Raw genomic sequence first — 12865 nt, 5'->3', positions numbered from 1 at the left:
AAACATCTTCAAACTTTGGCTGAGCTGGAGGTTTCCTGAGTGTCAGGACTTTTTTATGAGGAGTAAGTCAGGGCTGACTCCCAGTGATGTCAACTCAGAGCCTCTAAATAACGGGTCTGGGTGACTTTGTGTGGAAAAGCATGATTTCCCTGCCTCAGGTGGGATGACAGGCCTTTTGTTCAGAGCTTGGGGCAGATCTCCAGAACAAGAGTGAGCCACACAAGACAAGACAATGTTAGTGATTTAGAGGCACAAAATGTGTGACCTGTGGTAGAGGGGTGTAGCCCTGCTGAGGTGTTGCTTGGCTTCTGAGAGGCAGAGTGAATTGCACAGACACCTGTGTGTGCAGGCTTCTGGATTATTAGCTGGGTGTGAATTTGTGTTGGTCTCCTGGGAAGGATGCTAATGACCATTTCAAAGACTTCAGGGCTTTTCTTGGTACAAATAAACATGAATGTGTTAAAGATGAAGTTTCACGCTAAGAGTGAGCTGCATATTAAGTACGTTTGTATTCTAACAATTAAGAAATACATTAAAGGAACAAAATCCATCCTTGTGATTTTAATACTATCAAATAATTTAATTCCTGCAATGTCTTTATCAAAATAATAAAATAAAAATGTTAAACAATGACAACACATAAAATAAGAAAAAAGATGTAGAAGCTTTTTTCTTTGTGCGTTCAAAATGGTATTGACCCAGTGAAATAGACTTATCCTTGCTCTTATACTGGGAGTAGTAAACCACTGTTTCCTCCTCTTTAACTGTGTTCAAACAGTAAAGCATAGTGACTCTACTAATAAATCTTACACATGGGGAGATAAAACTGTTTGATAAATAATGACCTCAGACCATTTCTTCTGCCCGTAAATAAAAAAAAAAAAAACAAACCTCTTCAAAATTATTCCAGCTGATATGGCTTACCACGGTAACATATTTTTGTGGTGTGTTTTTTTTTTTCCTATTCAGTTGTACAAAGAAATAGAAATCTGTCAGAAGATTACACAGCACATTCAAATAGAGAAGTCTGATGCATCCTCTGACATTTATGGTGAGTTTTTCTCCTAGTTTTGTGTCCATGCTTTTCTACCAATTCAGTTCTGCCACTGTGTGCAGGTTCTTGCTTGCTATGATGGGTACACCTGGAAGGCCCGTTGAATGCAGTAAGAATATCAGATCTAATCCCTGTGCTATCCACAGAAAGTCTGCTCCCCTGCCCTGAAGCAGGACAGTTTTATTTGCAGTGCACTCAACGCTGTATTTCCTGCTGCTTGAGCTGTAGGATTTGTAGCTCTTTGATGAGAGCTATGGTGGCAGAAAGGACAAATGTTTTCTTCTTCTTGTAGTTTCTCAAAACACTGCTTATGGAGGTTGTGCGGGAAAGCAGCATCCTTTGCTCATTGTCACATCTTAACATGAGTGCCAGCACTGTGGCATTCATGGAGGCCCCGCAGTGGGGCTTGGGAGAGGATACCACTGTAGCTTGCCATTGCCATCAGGCTCTCCCACTCTTCACCCCTTCCACCTAGTGTGATGGCAGGGATTGCTGTGGGTGGGAGGCATCTCAAGGTCTGTTGCTGGGCATCAGTCAAGGAGAGGCTTCCTGGCCCCTTTCCCTTCCTGCTGGGGGCATGTGAGGTGCGTCCATGTCTCGGGCTGATGTTCCTGAGGCTGGAGGAGCCTGGCCCTAGTGCACACCCAGACCTCAAGTTTGCTCTGTGGGCTCCTTTAGCTGGAATCTGAAATGTTGTATAGATCTGTGCGTAAAGCATAAACCAGAGGAAGTCTTCCCTGTATGATTTCAGCAAAATCCCTTATCTTTACCTGGGGGTGCTCATATTTTTTTGCTTTCAAGTATTTCAAATTACAGACCTCCAGCCTGGTGACTTTTCCCTTTGGTCAGACAATTACAGTTCTGTAAGGTATTTTAAAGTTATTTGTGCAACCTACCCTGCGGGAAGCCAATCTGCATGTTTTTACTGTTTATCTAAATATTCTCTTTTAATGATGAGAATAATTCTGAATCTCCAAACTGCTTAATATACAGCTGCAGGCCATTTGAATATTGAGCTCTGCTACAAAGCAGTGGTACTGACTGCAGCTTGAATATTGGAGACCCAAGAGAGACATGTTAACCAGCACAGCAATGGCCCTGTGTTATCTAAGTGTGCTGTGCTTAAAAAGTTAGGGATATTGTGACATTTTCTGTTTCTTTGTCTTTCTTCTCTTTTTTTTTTTCTTTTTCTTTTTAATGATAGATGGGAAAGACCATGAAATGCACTGTCATGTCCTGTGGAGTGAGATCACCTGTGTGAGACATGGGATGTATCTGTTCAGTGGCTCTGCCCCTGTGAGGAGTGAATACTAAATACACTCCAAAAAATCTGACTTTGCTCTTATTGAAAGAAAATGGCAAAACTTACTTTGACTCTAAATGGCAGCAGAATTTCCTTAGTCTGTATGTGTCTCACAGAATCAGTACTATGTATCCATACAGTGACAAGTGTGTGCTGAAATATATGCCAGGGAGCAGAGGTGAACTCTTGTCCCTGTCTTGGTGCTGGGTAGTGTTCCTCCTTAGATGCTTTCCCATCTTGTAGGTTAGGCACCTTCTAGTTTTATTTCTGTTAAGTCTCTTTATGGAACAGCACATTCATGAGCTATGGCCATACAAAGATCAGAGATTTAATATGTTGGCATAGAATCTTTTTAACAGGGTTGCTTAAGGGTTCTTGCTACTGGTTTTGTTCTGAAAAAACCCCAAACCTAAATCAGTAATGTGACTGCACAGTATCTGTGCATCTAAGCAGCTGCCTCAGTGTTTGTGTAAGTGGGGCTGCCTTTGAGATTGGCTCTCAGTCAGGGGGACAGGTTCAGACTCTCATAGGCACTTCAAGTGTGGGGATGAGGGGCAAGAGCCCACACTGGAATCCAATATCTAAAGCAGTAGGGGATTTTTTATTATGATGATTATTTGTTTGAGGTTTTTTGCTATGCAGCTTAGATCAAGCTTCATAATTCTTGCCTGGTTTAAAAACATATATCCAGATTCCCTGTGCCTTGATTCCTCAGAAGAACTGGAAAAGTATTGACTTTGAAAATGGATGAAGTTCTCAAAAACATTAGTGACATTATCTCTTACGGTTGCTAGTATTCCAGTAAAAGCATTTGAAAATCACCTTGAATTTTCAACATACTTCACAAGCAGCTGTTCCTTAGTCCCAAGAATTAGTGTTGTTATCTCCATTTAACAGACATGGTAGCAAAGATAGGGAGGTGAAACGCTTTCAGTCATTAGGCAGGTCAGTTCAGCTCACAGCCTGGCAGAAAGGATTTTAGAAGAAGTGAATAGCTGTCTGCTGGCTTTCCAGTCTGTTTTCGGCCAGCTGAGAGATCCTGATGCTGGGGAAGGAGCAGAGCTGCTCCTTCAAAAAGGCTTTTGAAGCAACATTGCCATCATCCCTAAGCACACCATGAGTTCAAGTGATGTAAAGAGGACAGAGCAGAGCATTTCAGGGAAAGCTCACATGGAAACATTTCATAGTGTTCCTACTCCCACCAGCATGCCTGTGGTAAGAGCCTCTCCTGGGGTATCTGGCCAATGTGTTGGACCTTGCCAGTGTTAGATCTGTCAATGTGATGCTGTTGCTGATGCCTAGACATGTGTGTTCTTGCCTCTTTCACTGATAGCAGCCTTTTTGCCAAGGTTTGTGGGCAGGAATCAGGGCACACCAGCAGTAAGAATCTATTGCTTCCAGCTCCTGTATATACCAGAAACATACTGGCATTTTGTTAGGAACTGCCTGTCCCAGGGGGCTAAGATCATTTTCTAGAGGTGGATTTGTTCAGGTATTGAGCTGCTTCAGCGAGGCCACGTGCACTCATAGGTGCAAACTTTGCTCTCCTGTCATCAAAACTTCGCAGTGAAGAAAAGTTCTGTCTGGGTCAGCACTCATCACTTCACACTTGTGTTTCAGAGTCCATGCACAGTTTGATAATAATCTTTTTGGCAGTGATGTCAGCTTATGCAATCACTGCTGCTTCCACCCACTCCTGCCCTTCCTCTCATGCAGTGCTAATACACGTGTTTGTGTGGAGCACCTGCAGAATTCAGACAGATGGAAATTGTTACCTTCCTACCATACACATGGATTTACGAACTGCACAGACATGTTTATGCATGTATGCATATTTTCACGTGTGTATATATATATATATATAGAAAAAAAACAAATACACATATATACGCTTGACTGGAGGTATATCCTATCTGGATGAATTACCTGCTCTGCTTTACTGCATGGCAGTGAAAGCAGTGGCACTGGCACTGCAGTGGGACAGGAATACTCTTTCAGATTTTTTACTGTATCGAGCCACATGGCAACTGTGGAAATAAACCAGTTTATCCATGGCTTGTGTCACACACCATCTCATCAGAGAGGTTAAGTGTATTTGTGAGATGCCCATTTCAAGGCTGTTGCCAATTGTCCATTGCTTCTCTCTCTCTCTCTTTTTAAAATGAAAGCTGCATTTAAAAGCCAACAACACCTGCCTTCAGCCCTGACAGGTTGGAAGAGGTAGAAGTCTTCTCATGCATGAGAATGGGAGCTTGACATTGTTTGGGCATGCTCATCTGTTCACAGTTAGATGCAGCAATAACTTTACATGCAGCTCAGCCTTGTTTTAACTGTGTGATAGTTTGCTGCAAACCAGCCTTTCAGTTGTTAAAGGTTGATGCTAATAGTAACTGATAATTTGTGCTGACTGAAACTGCAGTCTTCATCATGCTCCACTGTGCTTCTGGTTAAGGGTTTTCCAGGCAGGCATTGCAGTGAAGATAAGATAACCAATACCTAGTAATTTTTTTACAGCTGCTCATTTGTTTAGTCAAGAGTTTTTCTCTCTGCCGAAGTTGGTGTGCTGAGTGAGCTTCACAAATTTTATTTTATTTAGGCTGAGGAGCTTGTACACAGATTCCAAATAGCTCAGTTAAGTCATGAAGAGCCATATGCTCCTTGCTTCTAGGCTGCCACATTCTTCCCCCTCCTTTCTCTTTTTTAAATTATGGATGAAAATATAACTTTTTATCCATAAGCAACAACTTGCAGGGAGCCCTGAAGTCTGAATAGGCTTCCAGCACATCTGCTTCCTCTTGGCTGGTGGCTGATTCTATGTCAAACAAGTGTCTCCCCCCAGAGGTTTGTAAATGTTTTTCTAGTCAGAAAAGGAGAGAGCAAATGGTTGTCTACACTCATTTAGGGAGTAATGGAGTTTCAGAATGGCAAATGTTCTGCTTTAGATAACTCTCAACTGTAAATAAATAAACCCTATTTAGCTAAACACATTGTATTTCCTTTACACATTGTTATCTTAGGCAGTGTCAAACACAAATGGCAGGAAAATCACCAAAAGCAAATAATGTTGACATACCATTTGCACTCTTCAAATTAAGGCTGTGTCAGTACTGCTTGGCTGGTCAGTGGGTCTCTACTGTAGCTATAAAATGTACCGTGAGCTGAGACTTGGTAAACAACAGGTTGTGCCAGGAGCAGCTGAGAACAGAAAGGAGTAGAAGGGGAAGCAGCATTTTTTACAAGTTTGTCCAGTCCAGGAACAAAAAGAAAAGTAAATTTGGCATTCTTCTTTTGCAGGTGCTGTTTGTCTTGAGTTCAGGATGGCACATCAGCCATAGCTCTGTTTCCTGGCTTTTGTCAGTTTGGGTCAAAACCCACATGTCTGTGCAGCTTTTGTCTGCGAACAGCAAAACTTCTTGAAGTGACTTTTTGTGGCAAGAGTGGAGGTCTAATTTGTGGAAATCTATTCCAGCATTTTTTAGCTGTGGTATCCTGAAATAAAGGTTTAGATTATTTATGTATAAACTCAAAAATTCAGTACACATTTTTTGTTAAAGCCACTGTCATTTTTTTAACTTCCCCTTTGTGTTTATCAAAAGTTGATGTGGAAAGAGAAGGGAGGAATTCCCAGTTTCTGGCTGCAGGGACAGCACGTCCTTACCTGTAGCCTGTGCTGTTATTAGGACACACTGGAAGTGGTTGTTTTTTTCTAACTGTCTCACATGGTATTTCCCTAGGTTTCTCTCTGTCCTCTGTGGAAGAAGAGGGGATTCGTCGGCTATATGTGAATGGTGTCAAAGAGACAGGCCTAGCTTTCAAGAAAGGTAAAAGACTTTTTAAAGTGCTTTTGTTATTGCTTATTTAATCTTGGTGTAGACCAAGAGCTTGTTAGGATGGGAACTTTACAGACACACTAAACCAGGATCCTAGTCTGAAGGAAGTTGTGGTCTTTTGGGAAGAATCTGAGGTACTGAATAAATGGCTCTGTTCTGCTCTTGGTATCATCTATGCTATATGGTCATCCTCTTTTAATTTTGAGTTGCTGTATATGTAGCATGGTTAGCATGTCCCCTGCAGCTAGAAAAAGGAGCATGGCCCTCTTCGAGTCACTCAATGCAAAATAAATGGATACAGTAGAAGCTATCATAGTGCTCTCCGTGGTTGGGATTACTGCCTCTGGTTTTCCTTCCAGCCTTTGCAGGAAGCATAGCAGCTCTTGGACCAGAAAGCAGCACAGATAACTAAGCTGCCAGGCTCATCATAGGGCAGAGCAGGATGCAGTTTAACTGCAGCTGACCCCAGCTGAGCTCAGTCCTCATGCTATCATGCTTTTACTGCTTTTTAGCCCTTTCCAGTGTGCCAGCACTCCTGCTTGTGCAGCCACAGGATGGGCTGGTCAGGGAGCTGGGCAGCTGTACCCTAAATGGATTTTATAATATAACATGGGGACCATGAAGAATGAAAAGACTCATCTCTTCAATACCCATCAGTGTATGCAGAGTCCTCAGAAACACCTTCAGAGTTTTCTTGGTGAGTGGCTATATGGGCTTGTAGAGCTTATTCAGCAGTTTGAGGTTGCCAGCAGCAATGGGGTCTGTCTTCCCCAAACTGCTGCAGCCCTTTGCCTTGTGCTGACTCTGGCACTCTGCTGAGCCAACTCAGCTCACTGTCTGGATAGAGAACTGCCATGGCAAAACATGTGGCTGGTTTTCTGACCCACTAGCTTGGCTTGTGTTGCAGTGGAGCGAGTAGCAGTGGCCCAGTACAGGGACAGGACTGTACAGGCAGAAACTGGGAAGGAAGAAACAGGGGCAGGAGATGGGGAACAGTTCTGGCTGCAAGCAGCCTGGAGTTTTGGTCAGCTGTAAGCTCTAACCATAACTTAAAAAAACCTCATAGATGGTTCTGGACATGGCTGCTACCCTGTCTGTTGAACTTGAAAAGACCACTTCACCTCAGTCCCATACAATTCTCTGGCTGATGGAATGGGGATTCTGCCAAAAACCCTGAGCAGGGGCTGAGGGACAGCTCTCTGCTTGTCTGTGCCAGGGAAACAAAACTTTGTGGGCTTCTTGTGGGGAGCAAAGAGAATATGGGTGATGGGGGGTGTGTGTGTGTGTGTGTGGCTTCAGCAGGGCTTTCTGATTTTGTTCTTAGAAAATGTTTCTGTGACAATTTAAACAAATGCATGAACACAGACTGCCTCCTGTGGGGCTGAAATGCTATAGCATCCTCTCAGTGATGCATTGCTCTTCATAATCGACATACAAATCCAATTCTGTATGAGCAGTATTTGGTAGGATATTGTGACAAGATACCCACAGCTAGCAGAACGAAGGGAGGAAAACTCTCTTCCTCCCATTATTTACAGTCATGTTTGCATTTGACCACATTTCCTGTAATGAGCCTAACAAGAAGAGATACAGTATTTCATTTTCAACTTTTCTCCAACTAGGAAACTTAAATTTTATTTTGTCTGTTTAATTTTTATTATTTCTCTTTTGATTTTTTTTCTGTTGTTCTGTGTTAGCTAGACCATTGCTAGAATTTGAGCTGCTTGGTTGTACTGAGATAGACATAATGCTTTCTCCCAAATGATTAAAAACATGGATTACAAAGAGTAAATGAAGCCCCAGATAGGATGTTTATGGTTGTAGGCATATTAATGTGTGACTATTATGGCATGGCATCACTAAGTAGAATAAATGAAATAATGCATAATGCTTGACTTGCCTTGTTTTGTCCTTGTTTCAAACATGATTTTATGGTCCATTTCCTTTGTAGCTGTTCTATCTAGTTAATTTTATTATCTCCAAAACTGCACGCTACACTACAGTCTCTGGGAAAATTAAATGCATTTAGAAAGATCTCAATTTTCCTTAAGAAGACTGAAGCTCTTTAGCCTCCTCCCTTCTATGTTTGTTTTCCTTGAATGCAAGTAGTTATATGCTTCCTGAAGGATGCAGCTGAGCTCTGCTTTCAGCTCATCAAGTCAGGCCTTTCATCCAGGCCTTATGTATGGGTGGCAAGATTTGTGTGATCACCCAGCCAGAGAACTGCATGGTATGAGGGCAGGGCATCCCCACAGAGCACATTTTTGGACTCTTGTAAATTCCATCTTTTGTGCCTGTAGATGCCAGGGCAGTGACTGAGATGCTGCAGTGGTGGCAGATTGGTGGCCTCTGCAGAATATGAGTTCCCACCAGCTGGGCCCAGCAGGCTGGCTCCTGGGGGGTTGGATGCTTGTGGGGGACTGCCAGCATCACCCTCATGTGGACACAAAAGCTGCATCAGTAGGAGCATCTCGGATGATTGGGGCTGTCAGCACTGCCATGCCCTGGTGCACTGCTGCCTTCCTGACCAGAAAGGTTATTTGGGACTAAACCCTGTTTAGTGTTGCTTGCCATTATTAGTTGAACAATGGTCCCAGCTGGCTGAGAAGAAGATCAGGATTCCTGGAACACCTCAGAGGGATGCATATCATTTGTTGGCATTGCTGGGTCACCCCCAAAGCAAGCAAGAGTCATCTGTTTCCTTTGCAGATCCCCTTTTCCCTTGGGCTGTGGTGCTATAAATAACTCCTGAAAAACATGACTAACTTACAAAGGGCTAAAATTTCATTTTGAAGATCTACGTGCTAGGACATGATTCAGGCAGAGCCAGAGAGGCTATCTGAAGTCCTACACCACATGTCCCAACTGAGTGGGAAACATTTTCTCCCCTCCTAGCTGCATGGGTAGGTGGCCACTTCCAATAAAATCCTTCACTGTATGGAAAGTTAAAAGCAAGAATCAAGCCAGGCCCTGTCTTGCATGCAGCACCTCAGAAGATTGCCTCTGTCTTTTAGTATACATTTATTTATAAGCAATATGTTGTGTAGGGTGGCTTGCTGTACAGTGGCTGTTCCCTTGCAGAATGACATGAAGAAAAAGGGGATGTCTTGTTACTGGTCTTTTGTGAGGGACTTCCTGGGGGCATTGTGCTCTGACATTAGATTTCCCAAAGTCAGTATCTTTTTCCAGTCATGAATGTTTACTCTATGTCTGACATAACACTGCCAGGTACTTCATAAACACCTGGCTGAGCTCCTTGACGTCTGTGGGTTACAGAAACATTACTGAACAAGTTTTACCCGTTCCTTTCTGCATTGCAGGCCTGAAAGCTGGCGATGAAATTGTGGAGATTAACAAGAAAGCTGCTGAGGATCTGGATTCAGCTTCACTGAAAGATGCCCTCGTTCAGCCTTCTCTGTGTCTCACTGTGCGCACCTACCCTGAGATAGAAGAAGGGCAGAAACTAATGCAGCCACCACCGCGTCGCTTGGAAAACCCATCTGACTTGAGTGACAGCACACTGGCATTTGCTGGAAGCAGCCAAGGTATTGAGTTCAATGTAGAAGTTACCAGGAGGAGGGTTCACTCTTACAGTGTACTGTTGTAATCCCATTAATCTTTGCATTTATCTTCCAAAGCGGAAGAATGTGCTGGGCAGATAATATGAGGGAGCTCTGGAAAGCTGTAAGGTGTCATCTGCCTCAGCAATGAAGGATGACTGTGTAGATGGTTATACTGTGAAACGTGTGTCGTCACCAAATGCATGTCACATCATCTGGTTGTGCCTACAGCAAGGCACAGAACTAATTGCTCACTTCTAGTCTGCTCAGAAGGCTGCTTTGACCTCTGGATTTGCCAACATGATATGTATACGGCAGGGAAGGAACAGAGGATAAGCATTTGCTCTCTCTGGGATTATCCAGGAGCACCGGAGCTCTGTGTGTTTGATGAGACTCATAAATAATTCACAAGGACAGTTCAAAACACCTAAAGGTGTAGGGATTGATACTACAGCCAAACATATGAAGCTGGCCCCACATCACACAGCAGTGGGAGGGGACGTTCCTGTCCACCACTCTGCCCTGTTCAGAGAACTGAACTGGCAGAAAATTAATCCCTTGCAAATGTGAATTGTTTGCTACTCACTTAGTTTCTTATACCAGCTGAGGACAATCACCTGTGCTGAGGTAAGAGTCATGGCTGCAGAAGAGCAGGATCACCTCCCTGGCAGTTCCTATTATCTCTGTAAGACAGAAGTGTTGGGAATTGCACTGGGATAGCAGGCAAGCTCCTGCACTGTCTCCTCTTGATTGCATGCTTAGTCAAGTCTTACTTGCTTCTAACTGCCCCACCCTCATTCCTGGAAACAGAAGAAGACACTAGATGTACCTGCTTGCTTTGTGGGTTTTTTTAATAATTAAAAGAAAATAATGAAATGGCCAAGAAGAAGTAGCTTCTAGATAATCAAAACTGTTCTGAGCTGAGGTAAATTTAGATTTTTAGTCAAAAGTATATGGTGTCTGAATATGTTAAAAAACTTTGTTTTATTTCCAAAGTAAAGGTTTTAGAATAGTCAAAGTATTTCTTTTTACATCTAGGAAACAATTTTGGTTTGGGCATTCAGAATTTAAAAATGGAGTGTAAAGAGAGCTGTTGATGCGCTTCACTGGGGTTAAAGTCACCCTTCTCCCAGGACATGTCCGACTGCTGCAGTCACTTGGTGTAGGGGCTTCAGGGAGGAGTTTGGGTGCAAACTGGAGCTAACCCAGGAACACACTGAGTGCATTAACATGATGCTGAGCTGGAGCAAACGAGCTGCAGTGCAAGATGGTTTGCTTGGGCTCAGGACCAAGCTGACTCAACTCATCTCTGCTTGAAAAGGGTCAGGGGGGTACAGGTACAGCCCAACTTTCAACATTTCTGGGTGGTGCTCTGCTTAGAATATATGCTGAAAGTGATCTAGAAAAAATGTCACTGTTTAGGTGACAGGAACATGTAGTGGGGAAACAGAAGGCTGGACCCCACATCTGACCTTGGGGAGTGTGAGTTGCATACCAAATAAACTAGCATGAGCAAGAAAGCCTAAATTAGCTTATTGCAAATATCTCTGAGAGGACTGATAAAAGCAGCCTCATCTAAGGTGTCAGATAAACCTTCAAAGGCAGTTAAAATTAAATATTTTCAGAAGGATTTTTTTTCCCTTTTAATTCCAGTTGGGCTTTTTTGCTGAAAAATCAAACTCATGTACATTTTTATAGCTGGCCACAAGATGCCCCCATATCCTGTTTAACACCAGCTCTTTACAGGCCCCATTCTTTTGTCCTTGCCTGTGCTTTTTTACTGAAACCCTGAGTGCTGTGTTCTCATACCCTGACTTTTCACTGAAGTGAGTATATGCCCTGGGTGCCAAGAACTGGGAATGGGGACTTTTGTATTTATGCCACATAGTAATTTCTAAGGCAGAGCAATCACATTTCATAACACAGGGTCCCAGGAGCTGGTCTCAACAAGCAGTTCCTCTGCCACTGTCACTTCTCTGCATCATTATTTTGAAAGTATTCAGGGGGTACTTTTCCTTGCTGACATTGAGGTAGTACATGGTTTGCCAAATGTGTCTGAAGAACCTAGCATTTACCTTTTAGTATTATCCAGTATAGTAACCCTGCATACCCCAGTGAAATGAAGACATAGGATGTAACTAATGAACACATCATGGCAAAATCAGACCTTCCACCTCCACTGCTTTGTAGGCACGACTTCCTTTGTGCTTCTTCCAACTTGAGTCATTTTTGTCCTCTTTTGTAAGCTTCTGCCTAGCCAGCTTTTTGTAGTTAGTGCAGTGGTGTGGAACAGGTGCTTGTTTCGCCTTGTCCAGCAGTGACCATGTGAACTGTTTGGTGAGCCAAAGCACCTACTTCTTAAATAGCTCCCCAGGACCTGGGGTAAGCTTTGGGGCTTCCTTTTTGTTTCAGATTTCTCTTAGTACAGATGCCCTTCATGTTTGGTGTGCTGTGGTCAGCTCATTCACTCTCTCTTTAAGTTGATAAGCAGCACAGAACCTAGAGCTCTTTTGACATTTGCTTTCTTTCAAAATGCAGCAAATGTTGAAGTGGGAATCATCATCATTCCTTCCTCAAAGGAGGAGGAATACTGTTTTAACCAACATAAGCAACATAATAGCTCGTCAGCAGATGTGCAGGTGTCTCTGGCATCTTCTGAAAGAGTCTGTAGCTGCCATGTGAAATGTGCCTCTGAAGAGCAACGGTAAGATGATGTTTAAAGATAAGCAATGCTGATGCTCTAATTTGGGATTACTTAGCCTGAGGTAGGAGTAAAATCAAGGCTTTGCACCCAAGTGTGTGATTGGGAGGCAGGTGTTTTGATCTTTTCCATCAGTTTCTCTCTATTTAGGTGTTTGTAAAACACTGTGTTTTACCAAAGCCTTTTTTCTTCTGGCCCTGTGCTTTTTCAGAGATTCATTATCTAAAATAGGGCCTGTATGAATTCTTAAAAAAGGGTACATGTTTTTATTTAGGAGATTGTGGTTGTATCTTAGATTTTTGGGCTCAGCTCTGCAGCTTCTTCTGGAGAGCAGTCAAGTATGAAATACCCACTGACCCATTTATTTGTGTCCTTGTTGATTACTGGCAGTTTGGCTGGCTAGGCAAATCAGCTCAG

General features: G+C 43.0%; 1 protein-coding gene across 1 annotated transcript in view; it reads left to right on the top strand.

Annotated features, from left to right (window-relative positions):
• The window catches only part of TIAM1 (T cell lymphoma invasion and metastasis 1), a 122744-nt gene that overhangs the window by 79753 nt on the left and 30126 nt on the right, over nucleotides 1–12865 (top strand). Inside the window, exons 11-13 of the mRNA XM_030469015.1 lie at nucleotides 970–1051; nucleotides 6092–6178; nucleotides 9508–9732. Of these exons, the coding sequence (XP_030324875.1) occupies nucleotides 970–1051; nucleotides 6092–6178; nucleotides 9508–9732 (394 nt within the window). The remainder of the gene's footprint in view (nucleotides 1–969; nucleotides 1052–6091; nucleotides 6179–9507; nucleotides 9733–12865) is intronic.

The sequence above is a fragment of the Calypte anna genome, chromosome 1, assembly GCF_003957555.1.
Source record: "Calypte anna isolate BGI_N300 chromosome 1, bCalAnn1_v1.p, whole genome shotgun sequence".
Lineage (NCBI taxonomy): Eukaryota > Metazoa > Chordata > Aves > Apodiformes > Trochilidae > Calypte > Calypte anna.
The sequence above is the reverse complement of the archived record's forward strand: the minus strand, read 5'-3'. Positions and strand labels throughout refer to the sequence as shown.